Source organism: Cryptomeria japonica, chromosome 11, assembly GCF_030272615.1.
Source record: "Cryptomeria japonica chromosome 11, Sugi_1.0, whole genome shotgun sequence".
NCBI classification, from domain to species: Eukaryota; Viridiplantae; Streptophyta; class Pinopsida; order Cupressales; family Cupressaceae; genus Cryptomeria; species Cryptomeria japonica.
The window spans coordinates 509022965-509049464 of record NC_081415.1 but is presented as its reverse complement, the minus strand read 5'-3'; the positions used below and the strand labels follow the sequence as shown (position 1 = coordinate 509049464).

General features: G+C 34.7%; 1 protein-coding gene and 1 long non-coding RNA gene across 3 annotated transcripts; one reads left to right on the top strand and one right to left on the bottom strand.

Moving 5' to 3' along the window:
• Positions 1–438: 438 nt before the first annotated feature.
• LOC131034194 (uncharacterized) lies at positions 439–7611 on the top strand. The gene is made up of 2 exons (XR_009103754.2): positions 439–565; positions 6927–7611. It is a non-coding gene; the product is annotated as an uncharacterized LOC131034194 (long non-coding RNA).
• LOC131034066 (aminotransferase-like protein FGM3) lies at positions 3622–6711 on the bottom strand. Of its 2 annotated transcripts, XM_057965521.2 has the most exons (4): positions 6172–6711; positions 4633–6029; positions 4140–4273; positions 3622–4009 (listed from the first exon to the last, which is right to left on the bottom strand). In XM_057965521.2, exons 1-3 carry the CDS (start codon positions 6218–6220, stop codon positions 4253–4255), a joined length of 1467 nt encoding a protein of 488 aa, XP_057821504.2. In that variant the 5' UTR covers positions 6221–6711; the 3' UTR covers positions 3622–4009; positions 4140–4252. The 2 variants fall into 2 exon arrangements, with proteins under 2 accessions (XP_057821504.2, XP_057821431.2); XM_057965448.2 differs by lacking the exons at positions 3622–4009; positions 4140–4273 and having other exon boundaries at positions 4546–6029; positions 6172–6709.
• Positions 7612–26500: the final 18889 nt, after the last annotated feature.

The window sequence follows — 26500 nt, the reverse complement described above, 5'->3', positions numbered from 1 at the left end:
TGGAAGAATTTAGGTTTGTTTTGAAGTGGGGTTGGTCCATGGATCTAGAAATATTTGCCATTGTAATCTCTATAACAAGAAGTTCAATAAATTATACACACAAAACAAACTAAAAACTTGAAAAAAATTAACCTTTTTTTGCAAAATTCTATCTGTGGGCAACAAATGGGCTCTTGCAAATGTCTAGAAATAGCAAAGCAACCATCTTAGAACTTTCACCAATCAATTTTTTTTTTTTAATAATAAGAAGCAAGAATGAAAGTTCTAACAAGGATGAATAATATTTTTGTTTTCCCTTTCGTGAAAGGGAAACGACTTTGTTTTTGTTTTCAAAATATTTCATTTTTTTTAAGGATGGGCGCATTTTTAGGCATGCGGTCAAAGTCAAATGTCAAATTACAAAAAAAAATAGCCAAAACACCACACAACCAACAGAATGTGAAATTCCCACCAAGTTCATCGAGGTTCATACCAAATGAACCCATAGGGCTTGGATGGAACCTTGGACAGCCATCAGCGTGGACCAAACCAAAACCTGGACTGGCAGGCCCTCGGGGTTGAACAGGTAACACAGATCTATGGATTTAGATGTGGTGATTATGTTAATAGAAAGTCAGGTAGCATCTTATGATAGGCTTGTGACATTCAAAATAAAACATGTTATTGAATATGTAAATAATCATCACCTAATTGCTGCAAGACACAAAGGCAAAGGCCCCATCAGAAAATCACTCAATGCTCTCTCCTTGACTAGAAAGAAAAACAAATCAAAGCAAAAATATGATCACATGTTATGCTGGCAGCAGAAAGGGAATCTGCTTCAAAGCAATTATGGTATGAAATAACAAAGAGCTTTAGCCTGATTAGAAAGATCTTTCCTTTGTGAGGTGGGGGTCTACAACACAACTACTCGAAGTGCTGACTTTTGGATTTCACTCCACTAATGTTGGAAGCAAATGTTAGTATACCGCTTGCAAACCGATGCAGACATAATTACAATTTCCATGAGCACCATGGAATATTTTTCTCATAGAGGAAGCTATTTGAGCACAGCAGAAACCAGAGCTAGTATACCATTTGCAAACCGATGCAGACATAATTACATTGTGAAATAACTTTCATTTATGATCTCAACACAAGATTTTTTATTCTTAAAAAAAAAAAATCTCTCTTAGTTGAGGAGGAGAATGTGAATTTTTTTTTTTTGTCAATAATGGACAGAGTCAGAATATTATATTGATTTTAAAGAAAATTTACAAAAGACCATCGATTTCTACAATGACCCACTGAAAAGTAGGTTTCAAAAACCGCAAGGGTCAAATTCTGATCATGAGCATGCACAGGCTGTTATAATCCTAGAAGATCAGAAGGAATAACCATATTCATAGCCCTGAGTTTATCTAAACTCAGAGCAGACTTTGCTGCTGATTACAATACATTTATCCTTCTCAGATAAAAACTATAAAAAACTATGAAAGCTTTAAACAAAATTTATAATTCTGAGTCATCGTTAGAGTTTCATTTATAAGACTTAGAGTAAAACAGAGATAAACAAGTGAAGATGAAGAGCCATCTATGTGATCTGTAACGGGCTTCCAAAAACAAAAAAACTAGCTAGAACCTATCTGATTAAACCTCTCCTCGAGGAATGAGAGGAGGCAATGGAGAAGTGGATTGGCTTCTAGGAGGAGAATGTGATAACTTTAAAGATGTTGACAGATGGTTAAAAACGATAATACACCTCAAATGCATTAACTCTTTTACACGAACCATGAAATCAATATGCAACATGTATGTCCATATTTGCCACAGAAGAATAGAGTTGCAGTCAGATAATAAAATAGTCATGGAGAGTTTAAAATTTACGTTCAAGAGTAGTGGATATTAAGTATGGTTCAAGATGCACAATTGAGTAGTGTTGCCAACAATGGCACACCTTGAACAGAGCAAGCAGAATACTGTTGCACCAGATGATTCTTCATGAAGCTTGGCATTGGAATAAGTGGTTTCTTGTGTGTTGAGATTTTTAATTATCTTGCATGCATGCACATTCTGGAACATAAAATTGTTAGACAAGAATTGAATTTATCAGATTGAGACATTGAATTTTAGCTTAGGTCCAGATTCCAAGCCAAAATGATCAGCTGATCGTTTGAGCTTGGCTGGTAAAAAAAGATGTCTTTTCCTTACTTGCAATGCTAAATTCAATTGGGGCATAAGTGGAATTTTGGTACAATGATTTGTATCACTTCGATATGAACATGGATTTACTAACAACTGGGTGGAAGAAGAAATCTTCATGAAATAGGCACAAGGCTATGAGTAGCCAGTAAAAGTGAATGCAGCATGTAGACCAGTCAAGCGATCCTCAAGAGCATTGTATCATCAATTAAAATGCATTCCCTCAGGCAAAATGATTTCTAGAATGTAAGGCTGATTCCAATATTTACATCAAACACAGAGGTGAGTTGATTACCAGTCTAACCTCGTAACAAACGAAGCAATTATTGAGTGTGATAACATGAGATAGTCAAACTTGTTGTAAATCAATTTTCTCAGTAGAGTTTGCAATTGGTTTAGGTTAAATTACTATCAAGGTATACTGGTCTCAAGAAGCCGGCCAGAAACAATCAACAAATGATGATATGCCTCAATGAAGAGAGAGATTGAAATTGTTCTCAGGTTGTAGGAAAAACTCGTGTAATTATGCAGACCCCCATATAACAGCAGGCTTGAAAATGTTGGAGGCAATTTGTTTATAAATGAGGAAAGAAGTGGAGGGTGTCAAGATGGTTTCATATCAATGTGTTTCAGTAGTTTCAAGGAAGCAATTGTATATGCATGAGGTATTTTTCATGCATTGTGCAAATTTTCAAATTTTGAAGTCAGTTTTCAAGTAATTTTGAGATAAAAATTGAGCAGCAGTGAAGAGTATATCTTGGTAATAATTACACTATCACATAAAGTGGAAGCCGAGTGCGTCGTGAAATGCCATGGCATGAAACAGAGAGTTTGGTTGAGAAGGATATTTAAGTCACCCAACCACAGATCAGTGTGTACATATGTGGGAGCTGTAATTGTATTATATTAACAATCTGATCTTACATACAAGACCAAAGTATGCTAAGTCTATGCTATTATGAATTTCTGTGGGCATGTAGTTTATGACAAATCGATATACTAATCTATCTGAAATTGTTTGCCGTGGTTCCATTTTTTTAATTCTTAAGAGGACAATACGATATACTCATAGATGTCATCTTGAGATGACTAAAAAACATATATGGGTCATATCCTACAAAAGTTAACGATTCATAGAGATTTAAAAATACATGAAAATGCCCTCAAAACCCTTTACATACATAAATGCATGGGTTTTCTAAGATTTTTGACACTTTTCATAAATGGCAAGTTTTTCATTGTTCTCCCATGTTTGGCCATATCATATGACTCTAGTTATGACTATGCATGTTGGACTAGCCCTGCTTATATCAAAGAAGCAATTTCACTGTTAGCCCTAAGTTTAATCTATCCACACATCAATAAATAGAAACGAATATGTCCTGGCATGAGATTATTATATTAGGTATTTTCTTTTGGTTTGAAATGCTGATTATTTTTTCCAGGGAGTCCGTACAGCCTGTTGAATTGAAGTACATTAAACACTCTGGAAGATCAGTTAATCTATTTTTCAGCAGAGGGGTCAATCTTGAAAGAAAAGCAGCAGTTATTGTTAGTATACTTTTTTAGAGCCCATACAATGTGATCACACTAGAATTTGCAGCGGAAGTAAATCATCTTATGAACTTGAAACTCAAAGGCAACATTGGCTAGTTGTTGCTAAATTTAACTCTCTAATTCTGTACGTTAAACCAATGGTTTTAACTTTCAAGATGTAGTGTTGCCGTAAAGCCTGATGCTTGGCCTGGACTATTTGTTCATCTCCTACAGCAATAACATAACCGTGCATATTTTCATTGCACCTGGAAATGCCTTCGAGAGTTTGCCCCTAAAAAGAAAAATGTTATATGGAAAATTTAAAACACAGAAAAGAGGTCTTGCATGCAGACAAGTAGCAATCTACCAGCAGACAATAGATAAATGATATACACAACTAGAAGTAAATGATAGTCCTGCACCTTACAGTATGATGTATCTGTGATGATCATCAAACTCTGTTTTTCATAGATGTTGCTTTGAAGCTTATACAAACAGCCCAAGGAGGACACAAAGTTAAGACTCTCCTGTCACGCTACTGATAAAGCGAAACTAACTGAAATGAGTAACAAAAAACATTGCATAAGGATTACTGTCATGATTACAAGTACAAATTTACCTAGAAATTGATGTTTATCAACATATGTGGATTGAGTCCTAAAATTGTTTCTTGTGAGTGTTATGCATTATTGAGCTTGACTACTCTAACCATAGTTGAGTGGAGAAGTTCAAATCTCTTGAAAGCAGGTCGGGCAAAGTATTGCAATTAAGAGTAAGACAATTCATTCCAGATGTCTTTAAAATAATTAACAGCTATAACATCAGAGAGGTCCGCATAAAAGTAGTATTGTATTACACATTTATTTATTTGGTCAATTACAGAATGTCATTCAAACAAGAGATGAGAGAAGAAACCTCAGTAGGAGTATTGTAATGCATCATTGAAATTCTCACTACACCCTCGCTTACATTGTTGTCGCATAGAAGGCCAGACGAACATAAAGCTGAGATAAGCCTGTAGGAATACATATGTCCATTCCTAATTGCAAAACCCATTTTGTAAAGAGCTTGAGCAATGTCAGATGATTTCTTCCTCCTGTGGACAAAAGAGATGGTGGGAACCCTGCGTTCTCCATCTGCATCATCAGGTCCTACGATTCGGACATCTGATCTTGATCTAAGATAACTAATCAATGCACTTTGCAAGGGTTTCTCCAACAATTTAACTGTACGGAAAGCAGCTTTGACTAACTCTCTATCAAAGATAGAAGAATCGTCAACTTTTATAGCAGAAAATTGCTTTTGAACATTTTTAATTGAGTCAACCTCTTCAGAAGCATCCAAATTTAAGCACTCTTCTTCCTGCGCCAGAAGTTGTAGATACTGTTTGAGGGCGAGAATCCCTGCACAACCCTCATGATTAAGGCATCCAAGTTCAAATTTACTGCTGAAGTCATGATTGGGAATGAAAAAGAAATTGGGCATTTCATCCTTGATTTCATTAAAGGCATCATTGGTTCCAAAGAGAACAGACATGTGAGGCCCACAAACCTTGTATGTGCTTAAAACATACCAATCAACACCCCACTTTGCTACGTCAATTGCTCCATGTGGGGCAAAGGCCACACCATCCACAATCACTCTGGTTCTCTTGGATCCTACTTTCTCCCTAACAAATTCCACTAATTTTTCCAAATCCAGGATTTCTCCCAAAACGTTGGAAACATGCGGGACTGCTAGGATTCTAGTCTTAGTGGATAAGAGCTTACCAAGAGATTCCAAGTTTGAGCTGAAATCTTCATTCACCATCCAAAATTTGAGCTTTAGCCCTTTCTCCTTTGCGAGTTTAACCCACGGACCAGCATTTGCTTCATGATTGGCCCCATGAACAATCACTTCATCTCCTTCCTCGACAAAATTCCAGTAACAGTAACTCAAATTTTTCAAAAGCTGAGAAGATGAAGGTCCTAATGCAACCTCTCCAACTTCATCAGCGTTCACAAAGGTCTTCATGAAATTATGAGCAGAATCTACCACCCCCTTTGCTCTCATGGAAAGTTCATATCCAGCTCCTATTTGAACATACTTAGATCTCATGTAATTAGACATGGAATCTATCACCACATCAGGACACTGGCTACTCCCTGAATTTTCCAGGTAAATTGGAAAATTTTGGTTTTTTTCTGCATCAAAGTAGGAGAAGTGCTTCCTGAGCCTGTTGTAGGCTCCATTCATTTGGGTGTTGTATGAGACTGTGTGTGCCACTGCCTTATTCATGTTTATTGAGAAAGCTGGTTGAAGCCCCGGTAGGCCTATAACACAAATGCATGATTCATTAACCATACAGCTATACATTTTTACAGTCAAACCTAATTGAGAATTAAATAAAATGAGGCAATCAAATTAAACACATGCAGAAACAGAAAGAAAATCAGATTGGGAGAGGCCACGAACCAGAACAGAATATTGAGCATACAGGTGCAGATGATAAATATACAACCATATTTCTTCAACCAAGTTGAATTCCTAAAAGATTGAGATGGAGAGAGTAGTATTACTCTTGAATGACTTCTCAGTCTCATAAACCGTTCTTTGGTTTATGGTGGAGTTTCTCCCACACACATTCTTATCAGGATAGCACTCGACAGAGACTACAAATTGGGAAGAGACTAGGACGAAATTACTCTGAGAAATAATGATTGATCATATTAATCAAGATTCTTCTTGACCTTGTGTAATCCACTGCTAAGGTTAAGAGTGAAAAATGAATCTAATTTTGAAAGAACTATATTTAACTGGGAAAGAATATTCCACCAAAATGTTTGCACTTAACCAAAATCATTGGACCGAATTATTTCCTTTCATAAGGCCTTCTACAGCGCACTTGCATTTTGAAAGAGCAAGTGATTAGGGTTTTATTTATTCTATTGTGCAAGATTTGGAGAATAGTCCTAATTATTCAGTGCACTCGTATGCCCATGTAACTGGATAGACTACCAGATTTCAAGTGCTTTGTGATTTGTCTTGTATGTGCTTAGTTACTATTCCTCTTCTTATGAACGTTTGTCTATTAATTTAAATTTGTAAGAAGAAATTCAAAAGCTCATTTTTATTCCCAATGAGGGAAAGCAATTTCTTCAAATGGTAAAGTTGCTGTAATATACATTCAACCTATCATTTTCATATGTTTTCCTTCTGTCTGTTTACAGTAGATAAGAGGCACCAAGTAGAACAAAACAAAATCTTTGTGAGGATCACGCAATTCAAAGCGTTTACGGGAAACCACAACAGCAATGGCAACGTGACAAGAACAATACTTGTCATAGGATAAGATTGCAGGTGGGGGCCAAGCTGTTGTCATTACAAAACAAGAAGCAAAAGGAGGTTTGCAGAAACAGGTCGGTGGATTGTGTTCTGGAGACTTCTTTGTACTGGATGGAATTTATGGAAGTTGAGTAAGGGAAATAGTAATGTGGGTCTTCTTTTCAAAAGATATTCATAATAGAAAGAAAAATGTCCAGAAAACCAGGTAGAGAAGGTCGAAGACTTAAGCTGAGCTCACTGTTTCCTTCGCAATCTGATACAATTCAAATAATCTCCTCAATTTGGAAGGTAAAGATTAAAACTGGGTTACTGGAGCAACCTCTGGATTTACACCATTGTGACAATTTGGACCAATAAAAGTGAAAACCTATTGGTTTAAATTTGTTAATTTTTTTTTTTTTCAGTAGTTTAATATCAAATTATTTTTGCAGAGCTAAATTTATATGGCTTGTCTGTAAGTGTACAATCCCCCAATTTTTTTTTTCAGAACAGGTATACATTCTCCAATTTGCAAATACACATTGGTCACTTAATAGGTAAACATTTGCAGGGGTAGAACATCATTTTTCATTCATGTTTCACTTATGGTGCATTCTTTATTCACTCAATCTTTCAATTACTAATATTTAAAAAAAAAAAAATGATAATTAAAAGTCTATTAATAAATTTCATATTACCAATAGTCTTCCACTTTACTCTACTTTAATTAGAGGACTTGTGCAACTTTATTGGTACCCATAGTGCACACTACGGGACATTTGTGCATAAGTAATAACCATTTTTTAGGTAGTTGTACTCCACAGTTTTTGGGTCATCTTTAAGTAGGTATAGAGTGACACTTTAAAATAATTAATGTTTGATCCTTTGTGTGTAACGAACCCCACAACTTGCGTCATTACTAGCCAAAAGCTAGAACGAAATGTGATTTCATGGAATCCACTGAATCATTTCTCTTAAACGATATATGCAAAAGTTAAGTTAGATTGCTCTAGGCTTACAAGCATATTAAGTGCATGCGCCAAACTAGTAGCTCTTGAGAAGGTAAGAAGATCCAACAATATATAATGAAGACAAACATTTTTTTGTGGATGTTTGTTTAAAAAACTTTCTTGCAATCATGCATATTAAATATGAGAACATGGAAGATTTTTGGTTTGAGTTCCATATACTAATGTAATGTATTGAAGCTAGCCAATGAATTCAATTAAGAAATACCAATCAAAGAAAAATATTGTCTTGAAAAACAATATTAGTGAAAAAATAATATTTAAAAAAAACATATATATTAATCTATCTATAATCTTTCATGTCACTTGTAATACATCATAAAATTTAAGAGGCATTAGTAAATCGATAGCTTATATTTTCATTGTATTCCATTATGAATAGGAATTTAGAGAATATAATCTCATTATTTTTAATTATGTTATTTTGATTTTAAAAGCGTTTTAATCCTATAAACTAAAATTGACACATTTTTAAAAACTAAAAATCATAAAATGACTCTTAAGTAACTAAATATAATATACTTCTTAAATAGTTTCAACTTAATTTTTTTAATATTAAATAAAAATAGTTCTTGAAATAAAATTAAAGTAAATAATATAAATAAAATTACTATGTTAAGTGCAATATGGTTAAGTGGTTGGGTTATTTAACAATGCTCAAAATATATTATATACATATATATCAGTTTTCAACATAAGATAATGGTAGATTCTTGATAGACATTAAGTAAAAAATACCTAATTTTAGCATATTTAAAAAAATAATTACATATGCAACACACTTCAATTTATTTCGAAAACAAAAAACCAGCTTTTGTTAACTTCCATAACTTGTATTTCCTTTGTTGTCAATTGCTATATGCACCTCGATTTCTTCGATTTGGAAGACCCACCTTTTAAAATCCTATAAATTGGATTCCCTTTGTTGTCACTTATGCAACACAATTTGATTTCTTCTAAAAATGATGATCCATTTATTCAACTTCTATAAGTTGGATTCCCTTGTTGTCACTTGTGCAACACACCTCAATTTCTTCTAAAAAGAAGACTCAACTTTTTATCTTCCATAAGTTGGATTTCTTTCATTGTCACTTGTGTAACACACCTTAACTTCTTTTGAAAAGAAGACCCACCTTTTTAGTTTTCATCTCTTTTTGAGCTAAACTCCTTACATGGTCCACCAAGTTACAAATGATAAATGATTTGATAGGATAAAACTTGTTTCCAAATAATTTGATGTAATCTCAATTTCATGTATGCCCCAAAAAGTAATTTATCTACCTTGGACTTGAAAAATACACCATTTAGCAACCTCAAATTCACTCACAAATTACAAATGCAAAAAAAAAAATTGCGAGCAATAACTCTAACGATAGATTTTATGGATTTGAAAGTCGCAAAGGCTAGAATAGATAGAGAAACAGATTTGTAAAATATGCAAATTATAAAAAATTCAAGTTTTATAAAAGGCTCAATTCATGTGAGTGAGTCATTCCTGTAGCTAAAGTCAGTATGTGTTAAATGGAGGGTGGAAGATGAAAAACTACTGGAAGAATAAAAAAGGGAAAAGTTGAAGAAGTCGATAGAATCCCTACAAAAAAATGTGTTGTAGATTTTATAATTGGGTAAGGTTGATTAAGATACTAAGTTGGAATACAGGTGTGTATTAAAACCATTCAGAGTGTAAACTTGTGGAGTTCTATTTGGCATCACAAATGATAAATGACAATGAATGAGGTAATTTAAGGAACTTCAAAATTTTAGAATAAAAGTTAGTGTTCAATTAGGGTTAATTATATTCACATTGGGCAATGGTTAGGGCTCAATTAGTGTTCAATTTGGGTTAGGATTATGGTTCAGTTAGGGTTAGGGTTTAATTAGGGTAAACTTGTTAGTGCTAGATTAGGATTAGGGTTCAATTAGAGTTACAATTTAACTAGTGTTCAAGGTTAGGGTTATGGTACAATTACGTTAGTGTTCAACCAAGGTTCAATTAAGGTTAGGGTTCAAACAACATTCAATTACGGTTAGGATTAGGACAAGGGTTCATCTAAGGCTACAATTTAATTAGGGTTATGGTTCAATTAGTGTTAGGAATAGGGTTAAATTAGGGTTCAATTAAGGTTATTATTACAGTTAGGATATAATTAGGAATATGGTACAATTAGGGTCAAGGTTAAGGTTCAATTAAGGTTAGGGTTGAATTAGCCCGTTTAATTGAGGCTAGGGTTCAATTAGGATTTTTGTTCGCTTAGAACTACAATTAGTGTTTAATTAGGACTAGGGTTAGGGTTGAATTAGGGTAAGGGTTAGTGTTAGTGTTATGGTTAGGGTTCAATTAGAGATAATTTAATTAAGGTTTAGGGTTAGGTTATAGTATAATTAAGATCAAGGTTTAATCAAGGTTAAGATTTAATTAGGGTTAGGATACAATCAACATTTAGATAGGATTAAGATTGTAGTTGGTGTTCATATAGGGTTAATATTCAATTAGGGTTAGGTATAGGGTTCAATTAGGATAAATGTTAAGGTTCAATTAGGATTATTGTAAGGGTTTAATAAAATTTAGGTATAAGATTTTATTAGATTTATTATTAGGGTTAGATTTAATTGATATTGGGAAAAAATTAAGGTTAGGGTTCAATTGGAATTATAATTTAATTAGGATTAGGGTTAATCTTATAATTAGCGTTTAATTGGGGTTAGGGTTATACAAGAAAGTAGGGTTTAATGAGGACTAGGGTTCAATTAGAGTTATGATTTAGTTAAGGTTAGGGTTCAATTATCATTCAATTAGGATTAGGGTTGAATTAGATTTAACATTAGGACTAGAGTTCAATTAGGGTTATAGTTAGGAATACGATTAGGGTTCAATTAGGTTATGGTTAGGTTTCAATTAGGATTATGATTAGGGTTCAATTATGGTTAGGTATAGGGTTCAATTAAGATTACATTAAGGGTTCAATTAGAAGTTATTGTTTGAGTTAAAGGGTACAATTAGGGTTAGAGTTAGGGTTCAATTAAGGTTAGAGTTATTAGGGTTCAATTAGCATTATAATTTGATTAGGGTTAGGGCTAATCTTATAGTTAGGGTTTAATTAGGGTTAGAGTTCTATTATAAATCTTGGGGTTAGAGTGGTTCAAATAGGGTTAGGGTTTAGGTTAGAGTTAGAGTTTACTTAGGGTTAGGGTTTAATTTTCATAGGGATTAATAAGGGCCGAGGGCTAAGGTTAGGGTTATAGTTAGAGTTCAATTAAAGTTAGGGTTAAGATTAAAGTTTAATTAGGGTTAGAGTTAGGGTAAGGATTAGGGTTCAATTAAGTTAGGGTTATGGTAAGGTTTAGAGTTAAATTAGGGCTAGAGTTTAATTATGGTTAGGGTCAAAGTTCACTTAGGATTATTATTTAATTAGGGTTAGGGTTAGGCTTCAATCATGGCTCAATTTAGTTTAGATTTTAATAAGAGTTAGGATTAGGGTCAGGGTTCAATTAAGGTTAGGGTTAAGGTTCAATTAAGGTTAGAATTAAGGTCATGATTAGGGTGCAATCAGGTTGGGGTTAGGGTTATGGTTAAACTATGGTCAAGGTTAGAGTTTAATTATGATTATTACTCAACTAGCATCAAGGTTAGTGTTTAATTAGGGCTAGAGTTCAAACAAGGTTAGGGTTTATTAAGGGTTCAATTTGAGTTAAGTTGTAATAAGAATTATATTTAGGGTTAAGGTTAGGGTACAGTTAGAGTTAAGATTAGGATTAAAGTTTAATTAGGTTATATTTAAGGTTCAATAAGGGTTAGTGTTTAATTAGGGTTAGGGTTATGCTCAATAATGATTAGGGTTTGGTTAGGGTTAGTGTTCAATTTGGGTTAGGGTTAAGATTCAATTAAGGTTAAGGTTCAATTAAGGGTTACTATTAATGTTAGGGTTAGATTATAATTAGAATTATTATTCAATTAGGGTCCATAGTTAGGATTATGGTATAATTAGAGTTAGGTTCAATTATGGTTAGAATTTAAGTGGAGTAAGGGTTAAGGTTATGGTTTGGTTAGAGTTAGGGTTGGGGTTATGGTTTATTTAAGGTAATGGTTGTTGTTAGTGTAATGGGTAGGGTACAATTAGAGTTATGATTCAATTAGGGTCCATGGTTAGGACAGGGTTATGGTTCACTCTGTTGCGAAATAGGCGGTGTGCACTTGCATAATAATGTTTATAATTATAATATTTATTTATTATGTGATGTTTCACATGGACGTGTAACATGTAGAGATTACTTTGGAATATTCTCGAGGCCATTGTGATGTTGTATTATAACAGTGTAATATTATATTGCAATTATTTAATATTAAGGAAAGATATTTAAAAAGAGAAAAATTAGTACCTAATGTTAAATGTGGGGTCAAGGGTTAGTTGTGAGTACATGGTTTTAATTTACCACTAGTTGTATTTGTGTGAGCTTGGGTCTATAAGAGCAAGCACATGTCTAGTGTTTAAGATTGGTTGATGGTTTTGGGTTGTCATTTATTGAGTCCTTTGGAAGATTGCATTGTGGAGCATGATTTGAGATGTGTGGATTCATCCTTGGACACATGGGAATGCCTTGGAGGGCTGGATGGTTTGAAGGTATCTATTGTTGTTGGGAAAATGGTGTGTCAACCTTGCATTTACATGAGGTTACTATTTATAGTAAGTTTTTGTTTGAGCACAAAATGGTGCAAAATCTCTAGAAAAGCTTTTGGTTGGCTAGATAAGCATGCCGATAAATTTTTGTCGCAAGATCATAACTCGTTTTGAAGATATTAAACTTTCAATTTTTGAAGGGTGCGATGAAAGGTTTAAATTTAATTTTGAGGACTTTAGAGGCTCTAAAATGCCTTGAAAAGTGGGCATAAACAATGTAGATATTAAGAGGTGATAGAGAACTTTGCGAGATTTATGACGCTTCAAACAGTTCATCAATCAGACACACGGTTCACAAGTTATGGCCTTTGGAAGTTTGGACTCCAAAAAATAGGAAATATAAAATGCATCAGATACATAAATGAGCTGTAAAACGAAGGTTTTGGCAAGAGACACTGCACAGGTTATTAGGTGTTGTCATTGATGGCAACCTAAGTCAATGTACCCATCCACATTGCATTATTTGATCACACCGAAAGTCAGATTGGAGATTTGTTCAAGTCGGGCAAGCTAAGAACATAGCACCTAATAGTGTTCAGTATTTTGGTTGGTACTTCTTTTTAGGTTAAAATTTTGTGTTGCGCATCTAAGGGAAGGTTGTGTTGGCAATTTGGAGGAATTGATTATGTTTTTCATTGATGTCAACACTAGCTTCTTTGGTTGTTTACCAGATTTCGGTAGAGTGGTTGGACTTTGATGATGATAAGGAGATTTGTCTTTGGTATATTTCGATTAGTGGAATTGGTTTGGTTCGGTCATTCATGTTATTCAGATGCGTTTCACATTCAGTTGGTTCAGGATTTGGTGATCCAGAAGCTATCATATGTTCTTGTAAGCCTTTTTGTTACCGGTAAGGGTTCTACCGACAGACCTTTGTTGGAGATCTTTTGATGGATTCGATAAGTGGTGTTGGTGCGGCTTCTAGAAGGTTTTTAGGATGCTGATGGTTATCGTATTCGTGTTCCAGTTGATTGGTGGTATTTCATTGGGTTTATGGCGACCTATTTTAGGTCTGGTCTTATTATGCTAGGTTATGGACCGGTTATGTAACGTGTTGGTGGATGCTCCCAATGCATTACCGGTTGGATTTATTGTTTGGTTAATGTTGTTTCGGTCTCAGGTCAACTTGGATTATCATTGGTTTGCGAGTATATGTAATAGATTTATTGTATTATGTTTTAGGTGGTCGACCTAATTGTTTAGGTCCCGGGTTGGTATAAATATGAAGTGAGATCTCTTTGTAGATTGTGGTATGGGATTATGGTTATGAAATTATCTATGTGCGAATAAAGTTGTAATCATATGCAGAAGGTTTTGGTCGATCATAGGTGATCGAATTGGGTTTGTGTAAGAGGTTTAAGACCTCCGACATTGAGCTTAACTAGAACTCCACTTAGGCATAGGAGATGCTATTCTTGTAGTTCATTCTTATTTCCAGATTGTAGTCTGGATTTCTTTTGTAGTCAATGAGGCTCCTTTTGTGATGAGCATTGCACTCTAGGTTATTGGCCATCTTGCATGTGCAAGCCCCTTATTGTAATCACATACTTACTACAAAAGTATCATCTGAGTGTGGGTATGCTTCCCACCATGGTTTTTCCCTTTATCAGGTTTTCCACATACAAATCTTGGTGTTATGTGTTGTGGATGCATGGTATTTGGTTTATGATTTATGCTTGTGCTTAATTGGTATATCTTCTATTCCAGTATTTGGTTTATGCATTCCGGTAAAAAAATTTGTGTGCTTAAACTTTCATAATTTGTTAACAACTGATTCACCCCCCCTCTCAGTTGTTCATCGATTATTCTAACAATTGGTATTAGAGCTTGGTCCTCTCTGTAGAAGCTTAATCACTTGAGGAAGATCCTATGGCGAGTAATCATTCAACTTCAATTACTTACTTGAAGGACAACCCTAGGCTTGAAGGAATAAATTACAGAGTATGAGAGCTTTAGATGGAGACTCATCTGAGATGTCTTAGAAAGGAGATTTGGGAGATCACTGAGAAGGGGTATACTCCTTTTGATCTGACATTTGGCAACCCTCCTCCAAAATAATTGGATAAGAACATTGAAAACGATTGTAGAGCGCCCTTTTAGATCAAGAAGTAATAAGATTAATGGACAAATCATCTGCAAAAGCTATATGGGATAAGCTGGAGAATTTGAATGAAGGTGACCCTACTATTAAAATTGCTAAACTTGATGGTTACCGGGTTAGGTATGAGAGCTTGGGAATGGAGGAAGATGAAATAATTACTGCTTTTATGGAAAGAGTTAATGAAAATGTTTTGGGAATCAAATGTTGTGGTGGATCTTTGAGCGAAGATGAGATTGTTTCTAAAGAATTGAGAGCTTTACCATCTGCTTACAAGATGAAGGCTACTACAATTAATGAGCTGAGAACAATGTCTAACACTTCTGTCAATAAGGTTACTTTGGTTGGAAAGTTATCTGCTTTTGAGCTTGAAGAATTCGGTCCTCAAGGAGCTGCAAAGATAGATTCTGCATTCAAGGCATCTACATCATCAACCATAAATAATGTTTCGAAAACATTATATGTGAAGGAACTGGAGGATATGATGAAACAAGATGAAGAGCTTGAAGAAATTGAAGCCTTATTTTCTAGAAGAGTACCTAAAGGTCCAACAGGAAGTAAGTATGAAGGAAAATCACCTTTCAAATGTTTTGCATGTAATAAGATATGTCATTTTGCATCTAGATGTCCTTAGAGGAATTCAAGATTTGAGGAGAAATCTAGAAGATATTTTAAGCCTAACCATGAATATCAGAACAAGCATAAGTACATGAGGAACAAAGACAAATCATGCTACTATGTTGATGAGGAAGGTGTAACTGATGATTCTAAAAAGTAAGTGAATAAAGAGAGCCCCACAACATAGAAATAGAGGGGCTATGTGCACTGGTCAAAATCGAGGGTGTCCCAACCCACCCCATGAGCCGATAAATTAATGTAATTTAGACTCTTCAGACTTTATTCATTATTCCAGCCAACGGATTACAATACAAGAGAATTTGCCTGACAAAAGATTCAGTTAGTGGATCTGATAATGGAAAGGAATGGGTATTCTTAGCTATCAAGGAACTTGTCATTCATAATAAAGAGAAGGCCCTTGCTGCTAAAGTTGAAGACAAGGATGAATGGGTAATAGACAGTGGATGTTCACATCATATGACTAGAGATAAAAGGAAGTTTTTATCTTTGCAAGAATTTGATGGTGGTCTGGTCAGATTTGGAGATGACAAAGAATGCATGATCAGAGGGAGAGGAACTATATCATTGGATGGTAAGAATAACACTGATAATGTTTAATATGTTGAAGGTTTAAGGCATAATCTTTTGAGTGTAGGTCAGTTGGTGGATAAGGGATTTCAATTACAATTCAAGGTTGGAAAATGCAAAATCATCAATAGATCTGGATTGGAGATTGAAACCGGTACTCATACTAGAGGTAACATCTTTCATTTGAACTTCAGTGAGAAGACACGTTTGATTGCACATATTGATGTGAGTTGGCTATGGCATAAGAGGTTGTGTCATGTGAATTTTGATTGCATTGTAAATATCAGTTCAACTAAGGCAGTTAGAGATATACCTAAGATTGTGAAGCCTCATAATCCGGTATGTAAGGAATGTCAAATGGGAAAGCAAGTTAGAAATTCTTTTAAGAGTATTCAAGATAAATCTAATGATGTTCTTGATCTTGTTCATATTGATTTATGTGGTCCTTCTAGAATAAGAAGTTTTCAGGGTGATAGATATTTCATGCTAATCATTGATGACTATTCTAGAATGATGTGGGTTACTTTTCTAAGGGAGAAGTCTTAAAGCCTTTGAAAAAATTCAAGAAATTTAAAGCTATGGTTGAGATAGAGTCAGGATTGAAAATCAAATGCTTAAGATCCGATTAGGGTGGTGAATTCACATCCGATGTATTTAACAATTATTGTGAGAAACATGAGATAAGGAGACAGTTGTCTACACCCCAGACACCTTAACATAATAGTGTTGTGGAAAGAAAGAAAGAAACTATCCTGGATACAACTAGATCTATGATGATGGAAGCTCATTTTCCACATATCTATTGGAGAGAAGCTATGAGAACAACAGTGTACATATTCAATAGAGTTCATAGCAAATGAGACACTGATAAAACACCTTATGAGTTATTTTTTGGTCATACACCTACTGTTAAGTATTTCAAAATATTTGGTATTAAATGCTATATCAAAAGAGATGATTCCATTGGAAAGTTTGATCCTAGATGTGATGAAAGAATATTTCTAGGTTATTCAAATGAAATCAAAGCATATAGATGTTATAACAAAAGATTACAAAGAATTGTGGAAAGTCCTAATGTCAAGGTGGATGAGTAGTATAGAGGTCAAATCAGAACTTATGAGAGAGAACCAGAAGTTGAAATGATCATAACTGAACTGGTAACACATGTACCAGAACAAAATGTTGAACCAGTTACTCTGACAATATCAAAAAATTCAACAGTAATTGAATATCAGAGCAGAGAAGCAGAAAGTCAGAAGACTCCTTGGTATGTAAGGTTGAATCATTCAAAAATTCAGATCATTGGAGACAAGAGAAAAGGAGTGATGACAAGGAGAAGGTTGGCAGCTAAAGAGGTATGTTTAATTTCTCAAATTGAACCGACATTAGTAGATGAAGCATGTAAGGATGAATGTTGGATGAAAGCTATGGAAGAGGAATTGGTTCAGATAGAAAAGAACAACACATGGATTTTAGTTCCCTGACCTAAAAATAAGAATGTTATTGGAACTAAATGGGTTTTTAAGAATAAATTGAATGAAGATGGACAAGTTGTGAGAAACAAGGCTAGATTGGTATGTAAAGGACATTCTCAAAAGGAAGGAATTGATTATGATGAAAATTTTGCTCGGGTAGATAGGATTGAAGTTGTGAGATTATTTCTTGCCTATGCTACCCATAAGAAATACAAGGTTTATCAGATGGATGTTAAGTGTGCATTTATAAATGGAGATCTTGAAGAGGAAGTCTATATTGAGAAACCTGATGGATTTTCACTTTCAGATAACAATAACATGGTTTGCAGATTGATTAAAGCTTTATATCGATTGAAGCAAGCACCTAGAGCTTGGTATGCTTGATTGGACAAATATCTTTTGAAGCTTGGTTTCACTAAAGGTAATGCTGACAATAATTTGTATTATAAGATCACTAATGATGACATATTGATTATTGAGGTCTTTGTGGATGATATCATTTTTGGAGGTGAGGAAAAGTTATGTATGGAATTCTTTGATAATATGAAGAATGAATTTGAGATGTCTATGATTGGAGAAATGAGTTTTTTTCTAGGTTTGTACATTAATCAGAAAGATAAAGGCATTTTCATCTGTCAAACTAAGTACGATAGAGAATTGTTGAAGAAATTTGGTATGAAAAATTCTAAACCTGTTGGTACTCCTATGGTTACAAGCGAGAAATTGACAAAGAAAGATGTATCAGCTCCGGTAAATCCTACAAGGTATAAATCTATGATTGGAGGTTTCTTATATTTGACTCAGAATAGACTGGATATAATGAATGTTGTTTGTATTGTATCAAGATACTAGAGTGATCCTAGAGAGAATCATGACAGTGCAGTGAAAAGGATTTTCAGATATTTACAAGGAACAATTGAATATGGTTTGTGGTATCCTAAAGATGATGACTTTACACTATGTGCATATATATATGCAGATTGGGCTAGAGATATAGATGACTGAAAAATCACATCTGGTGGAGCTTTCTTTCTTGGAAAGAAACTTGTTTCATGGATCATTAAGAAACAATCATGTACTTCTTATCTACTGCTGAAGATGAGTATGTTGTTGCTGCTACTAGTTGTACACAAGTTCTATGGATGAAGCACATGCTGAAGGATATAAAGGTAAATTGTAATGAACCGGTAGTTATTCATTGTGATAACTCTACTGCTATTGACATATCAAAGAATCCGATATTTCATTATAAGACAAAGCACATATAAATCAAGTATAATTTTTTGAAGGAAAAGGTGGATGCAAATGAAGTCAGATTGGTTTATGTGAACACTAAAGAGAAGATTATAGATATCTTCACTAAACCTTTGCCCAAGGAATCATTCGAGTACTTTAGAGATAGATTGGGGGTCTGTGCCCCTTTGGTTGAGACTTGAGTGATGCAGATTGGCATCAACCCAATATACATTATCAAAAATATTATTCATTTTGAATTAATGAGTTGGTGCTACTACTCATGGGGAGTAGTCAGTTGTGTGGTTCAGAGGTTCTATGATTTTTGTTTGATGTTTATGTCAGATTTTTGGCATTGATGTGAAAGAGGGAGAGATATACATGTGAAAAATAAAGCTTAACAAAGATATTGTCCACAGGGGGAGTTTGGTATATGGTTTGGTTATTTGGTTCAAATCTTCATTGATATATCATTTGATTGGATGTCTTCCATTAGGGGAGACTTGTTTGGCACTTCTTGGCACTTGAATGTTTTTCACATCTAGTGTTTCCATCAATGCCAAAGGGGGAGATTGTTGGTAGTTTGGAGGAATTGATTATGTGTTACATTGATGTTTTTTATTGATGTCAACACTAGCTTCTTTGGTTTTCTACCGGATTCTGGTAGAGAGGTTGGACTTTGATGATGATTAGGAGATTTGTTTGCGGTATATTCTGATTGGTGGAATTGGTTTGGTTCGGTCATTCATGTTATTTAGATGCGTGTCACATTCAACTGGTTCTAGATTTGGTGATTTGGAAGCTATCATATGTTCTAGTAAGCCTTTTGGTTACCGGTAAGGGTTCTACTGATAGAGCTTCATTGAAGATATTTTGATGGATTCGTTAAGTGGTGTTGGTGCGGCTTCTAGAAGGTTTACAGGATGCTGATGGATACCGTGTTCGTGTTCTACTTGATTGATGGTATTTCATTTGGATTATGGCGACCTATTTTAGTTCCGGTCTTATTCTGCTAGGTTATGGACCGGTTTATGTAACGTGTTGGTGCATGCTCCCGATGCGTTACTGGTTGGATTTATTGTTTGGTTAATGTTGTTTTGGTCTCAGGCCGACTTGAATTATCATTGGTTTGTGGGTTTATGTAATGGATTTATTGTATTATCTTGTAGGTGGTTGACCTAATTGTTTAGGTCTCGGGTTGGTATAAATATGATGTAAGATCTCTTTGTAGATCGTGGTATGGGATTATGGTTATGAAATTATCTATGTGAGAATAAAGTTGTAATCATACGAAGAAGGTTTTGGTTGATCATAGGTGATCAAATTGGTTTGTGTAAGAGGTTTAAGACCTTCGGCATTGAGCTTAACCAGAATTGTACTCATGCATGGGAGATACTATTCTTGCAATTCATTCTTATTTCTGGATTGTAGTTTGGATTTATTTTGCAGTCAGTGAGGCTCCTTTTGTGATGAGCAGTGTGCTCTAGGCTGTTGGCCTTCCGACATGTGCAAGCCCCTTATTGTAATCACATACTTACTACAAAAGTATCATCTGACTATGGGTAGGCTTCCCATCGGGGTTTTTCCCTTTACCGGGTTATCCATGTATAAATATTAGTGTTATGTGTTGTGGATGCATGGTATTTGGTTTATGATTTATGGTTGTGCTTAATTGGTATATCTGCTATTTCAGTATTTGGTTTATGCATTCCAGTAAAAGGTTTTATGTGCTTAAAGTTTGATAATCTGTTAACAACTGATTCACCCCCTTGTTATTTGTTCACCGGTTATTATAACAGGTTGATGGATGTCTGGACTACCCTATTCCAAAGTGTTGGTCTTTGGTGATGATTGGTGTGCAAGATAGAAGAGTATCGATTTTTGGTTTGGTAGTGCAAAACAATTGACTTGTATGGATAATCCTTATGCGGATTAAGTGGAATGATTTTGGTGATTATTTTTATGGTCAAGGTGTTTTATTAAACAGTTTCGGTAATGTGTAATCAATTATTTTGGTTTGCATTAGTATTTGTGTTCATATTTTGCCGACAGTTTATACATGTTACAATAAAGTGTTAAGTTTTCTTGAGCCGACAAGAAGTTGATCTAATCTCTTGTTGCAGATATATATAATTGATGTTTTTGATCATTTTGGTGAGATGAAAGGTGTTAGTGATTGATTATGAGAAGTTTCACATGTGCATGATAGAGATTTGTGCTCCAGATCATAACAATATAATGAAACAAGGTAGGATAAGATAAAGTGTGAAAGGTGTGCATAATGTGCTTAACTGAAACTATTATCAGACATTTGTAGATGTTCTTCAGTTCAAACACTCGAGTGATCTTTTGTAATCAATTTGTAGGAAATGAGCCTCTCTTTTGGACAATGAGCCTCTCTCTTGAGCAGTGAGCTATGGGCAGTGAGCCCGAATGCATGTGCATTCCCCATTGTAATACTTCTAATAGAATATACCTATATTATGGGTTCATCCCCATTGTGGTTTTTCCCTCAACCAGGTTTCCATGTACAAAATCTTGGTGTTATGGTGTTGTGGTTATTTGTTTTTATGTTATTGCATCTTTCTTTCGATTAAATGTATTAAGTGGTTGACAGAACAAAATAATAATAAAGTTTGCAGAACATTGATTCACCCCCCCTCTTAGTGTTCCTTAATTAAAAAAACTGGTATCAGAGCCTGGTTACTCGGAAGAAGTATAACAACTTGAGGAAGATTCAGGAATGTTATTCAATAGATTTCGGTGGTCTTCAACAAAAACTCCTAGTTGCACTAGTTGATCTTGATCAGTCCAAAACTGAAGTCCGAAAATTGCAAGAGAATCTTAAGGATGCTGAGAATTTCATTTAGTCATTGAAAGGAAAACTAAACAAGTCCATGGAAAAGAGAAAGCAACTCTGTGAACAACTAAAGCAAAAAAAAAAAAAATCATGGATGATGGTCACCTGAGTCAAGACTTGAAGGAGAAGACAAAAGAATGTGAGAAGCTTGCAAAAGAAAATGCAGTCCTGAAACATGAGACTTAATCTATGGTGATGGGATTGACCAAGGAAATGAGGGAAGAAAAAAAAATGAAGAGAATATTAATCAGTCCTTGAAAGAAATATTTGATGAACATCGCAAACTTGATTGTGAGATTGGCCAACCAAAGATTGACTTGCAAGAATCCAAACACAATGAAGAAGAACTTGTAAAGTAGATTGTCATTCTTAGGAATGAACTTGTGATTGCATATGAGTATAAGGTCAAAGTCATCTCAGATAAACTTGATGTGCTACTTGAAAGCGAGAAGAAGGTAGATAACAAGCAAGGTCTTGAATTTGAAAAAGGTGAAAGCTTTGGATTTGGTCTAAGCAATCCTCAATCAGAAAATTAGAAGAACAAATCTAAAAGGTCTCTAGTAAGACAACCTAATGCTCAAAGGTATCCATATTTCAATGGTAATTTCTTTGTTTGCAATAAATTTGGTCATAAAGCTATTCAATGCAGAAGTAGAATGAATCTAAATGGCCCATCTTTCTCTGGTTAGTGTTTCAATTGCAATCAATATGGATATATATCAAGTGAATGCATAAGTATGATAAATAACTCTTTCAATAGAGGGAATGCTAGGTGTTTTGCATGTAATAGGTTTGTTACATTGCTAATCAGTGAAGATCAAGAGAAAATCAAGTGAATAATAGGTTTGGATAGGGAAATGTTGTGTGCTACAATTGCAACAAATTCGGTCACATTGCAAGATTTTGTAGAAGCAAGAATGTGGACCGGAAGGGTCTGGCAGAGAAAAACAAATGTGTAAAGAAAGATGATAAAGGAAAAGGGAAAGTAGATGGGGATGAGATTAGGAATAAAATGAATAAGACATGGGTGAAGAAGAGTGATATTGATGCAGGAAATGGGTCTGCACCTAAATTTGGTGCTGGAAATTCCTCCAGGAATTAGTTTAAGGCCTCTGGCCTAGGGGGGGTTTTCAAGAAAATCCTATTTCCCCCTGCTAGCAGTTGGTGCCTGAATCTGATAGATTGACATAAGTTGTATTGAGGTATTGTAGATGAGTTTGAAGGATTTTTCAGAAGAAATTGAGTGATATTGAAGATCTACTAAGGAATTTTTGTGAAACAGTCTGAGAAGACAAGGTATCCAAAAAGTTTAGGGCAAGCACATTTATTACATCAAAAGTTAGATGTGTGAATGATAAAAGGTAACTTTACCTTCTCATTTCTCACTTTGAATACTAAGAGAAGGAGACTGAGCAAGCTCTACAAGCAAATTCCCGTGAGATCAAGGCATGAAGGCGATTTCGTGTGAAACCCTAATCCGACAAGAAAGGTATTTTTTTGTGAAGCTTGTGAATCTGAAATTTTTGCAAATGGCTACATCATTGGTTGTTGACATCACTGAAAGATATCTCCCTAAATTCAAGAAGAACCCCTTCAAATCTATAGAAGTAGATTCACTAGGTGCATTTTCTTCAGTTCTGTATGGATTTCTTCATGTCGAAGACGTTAGGGCTTATATTCACACAAATCTCGAGGAGGTAGGGAGCTCACAATTGTTGAATATGTACTCCAATCAGCTATTAGGAGACAATTATAGGCTTAAGCCAGAATTGAAGGTGTTGGAGGAGAAGAAATTCGTTCAAGTTGTCAAGTTCCCGTTGTTTGAGGAAAACGAATGGGTTTGGTATGTGTTGAGTAGAATTCATGTGGTTGAGCAAGCCGTTCATGATCATCAAGGACACAATTAGGGTTGTAACTGGTTTGAGCTCATCAGGTGGTTTGGCTATGCTAAAGTTAGTGAAGAATCAACTTGTTATTGATGCAACCAGATCAAAGTTTGATAAGAGGGCTATGACAATTAATGATATAATTGAGCTTGATGTAAAATTTTCTTCAATGGTTATTAGTTACAAGATCTATTACTTTAACTGGGAGAATTCTGTATCTGGTACTATAATTTATGTAGCTTATCAGATGATTAAGGATAATACATAATATGATTTGTGTGAACTACTTCAGAGCCAACTAATGGAGAATCTGGCTAAGATAAAAAAGAATAAGAAGAATGTATTCAAGTATGGCACTATTGTCTTGTGCTTGTTCTTTTACTTCATGAATGAGGTTCCGGGAGTTAGAAATGTTCAATGGATAAATGACAAGCTAGTGGCTGTTCAAATCAGGGAACATTTATATAGCATTGGTGATATTAAGGCCTGGAGAAATTCTCTTTGGGGTTACTTCAAGAATTTTCAAAATTTGATGCAGGCTAGGGAAATGATTCCTATATCAGTTGTTGAGAAGTACAAAGGCACAATGTGTTTTATGGTCGAGATTGATCAGTTCTTGATGGAAGTAATGGAACCAATAATAGTTTGGATCATATCTATGGGGTGTGAAGTTGATGCACATATACTAGAGATATATTCTCAACATCTGTTGAGTAAGCCAATTGATACTTGAGAGGAGAGATTTGGTACTTTTGCAGAGAAAGACTTGCAACTTTGTGTTCTCAATTCAAGAGATTGGAAATAATAAGGAAGGTAAGAAAACATGTAGAGGGATATGCAGAGAGCATTGAAATTTTGGCACAAGCAGTCAAGGAAGCTAGGAGGAAAGAAAATAAAGTTGTAGAGGAGAATCCAGTCAAAGTTGAAACAACTAGTCTAGAAGCCTCCTCCACCAAATCTAGAAAAACCAGAACCTCTGCACCCTCCTTCGATTCTCCTAAGCTAGTCAGCACTAAAAAATAACAAGTTAAATCATTTGGCAAAGAACGATAGAGAAAGAAAGCTAAGAGAACACGGGTGTATGTCACTGGTGAGGATGATGAAGAGACAAAGTCAGATGAAGCTGTGAAGAAGATCAAGACCAAGGGCACAAAAGCATCAAGAGCCTCTAAGGACAAGCCCTTTGAAGAAGAAAAGTAAGTAAGAAAATGAAGTTAGATTCAAACAAACTTGGTATGTCAATGAATGATGTTGAAAACGCTATAACTGTGCAAGGTAATTTGAATCCACTTTCTAGATTTTATGATAAGTTTGATGATACCGATAAGAGGATACTTGAAGAAGCCACTGTTATGTATTTGAATACATTCAATAGGGCTCTTGTTGAAATAATATCTGAGATACATAAAAGTCTATATGACCTTTTAGAAATGAGAAGAGTTAATGATAAGGTTGACTGTAGTACCCCTCCTCAATCAACCTCTTTTGTATGTTTTGAATTAGTTCAGTGACTGTTCCGTGGAACATTATTGTATTTCAATTCGAATATTATGCGATGTTATTTCATGTTTTATTTGGATTTATGGTGTATGATTTTATGCAGTATCTCAGTGCTTATGAATAATGTTACTTTATGGATCTTTATCATGGACTGACACTTTTCTCTTATATTGCGATGCGTTATTTATATGTTGCATGTTTGCAAGTGTATTGGGATGCGAGGGGATGATTTTACTTCACTCACTCTGGTGAGATAGGGAACGTCACGATTCTCCTTCATCGGTGTGCATGTCATGTCTGTGTATATATATATATATCAGTCTATATGCACGTGTGGTTCTTTGGTGCAGGACATTGCAGGTACTAGTACCGAGTAGGTACGGGGTATTGACTCCACTTGGTTTCACAGGTCTAAGCATGCTTGATATATCCGATGGGAGTGGAGGAGATAGTTGTGGTACCCCATCTTGACCCATAGTTACACTTGTGTGAGTGTTGTCAGTCGGTTGTCTTTCCCGTTTGGCTATTATGCATATCATGGTGCCTTGGTTTGGTCATTTGAGAGTTGTCATTTGATCTGTCTTGGTTTTGCATGTTTTTGTTTATTTGAATGGTTATTTAACTTAAATGGATAATGCTATCTCATGTTGGCGTAATTAGTTGATTATTATGCTCTGTGATTATTGATTTATTAAATTGATGAATTACTAGATTCAATAGTTAAATGGCTTAATGTACTGTGTAAAGTTGCATTGATATTTTTGTGAAATAAATAAATTGCCTAGCCATTTAAAAAGGTTAAATGCTTATGTTGAAGGAAGTATTTATGGAAAAAGAAATAAATAAAAGCTTCCCTTTTTATTTTTCCATTTGGCCTTTTTAATTTAATCATTGGAAAGAATTATTATTTTTGGAAAAGCAATAAATCTGATTGTCTTTTAGTTTTAAAATATTTAAATTTGATTGGATGTAAACTTTAACCTAGAAGCTTAGGTTAAAAGAGATTTTTGGGCATCCATTATGGGGATTCATGACAGGAGAAGAAGAGGAATTTTGAGAGAAGAAAATAATTCTGGAAATCTTCCTGGAAGAGCTGGAGATTCAACCTGGGTTGTAAGACTGGTGTTCCTTCATTCCCTTACTTGCTTTTGCTTCAGGTTGGATAATCTAATCTAATGTTTTGATTTGATTTTGTATATTTTAGTTTTCTTCCTACGTGATTGGAAAATACAATTTGCCTGTAGATTCTTTTTGGAATGTTGAAATGGAAGAAAGATTGCCTGATATAGTTGATTTTGTGATGCTATTAGCATATGGTTGCATTCAGGAAAGGAATTGTTCATTTCTTCTTTGCTGTGTGTTATTTGTTCATAGCAAACAACTTCTTGATTTGCCTCTTCTTTTGAAAGAAAGAATTTTAGATTGGGTTTGCTGGGTGCATCCTTGTTACTATACTATCAAGAATTGGCTAGTTATTCTTTCCAGTGTGTTTATTTCACCATCTACCTTGCTGGTAAA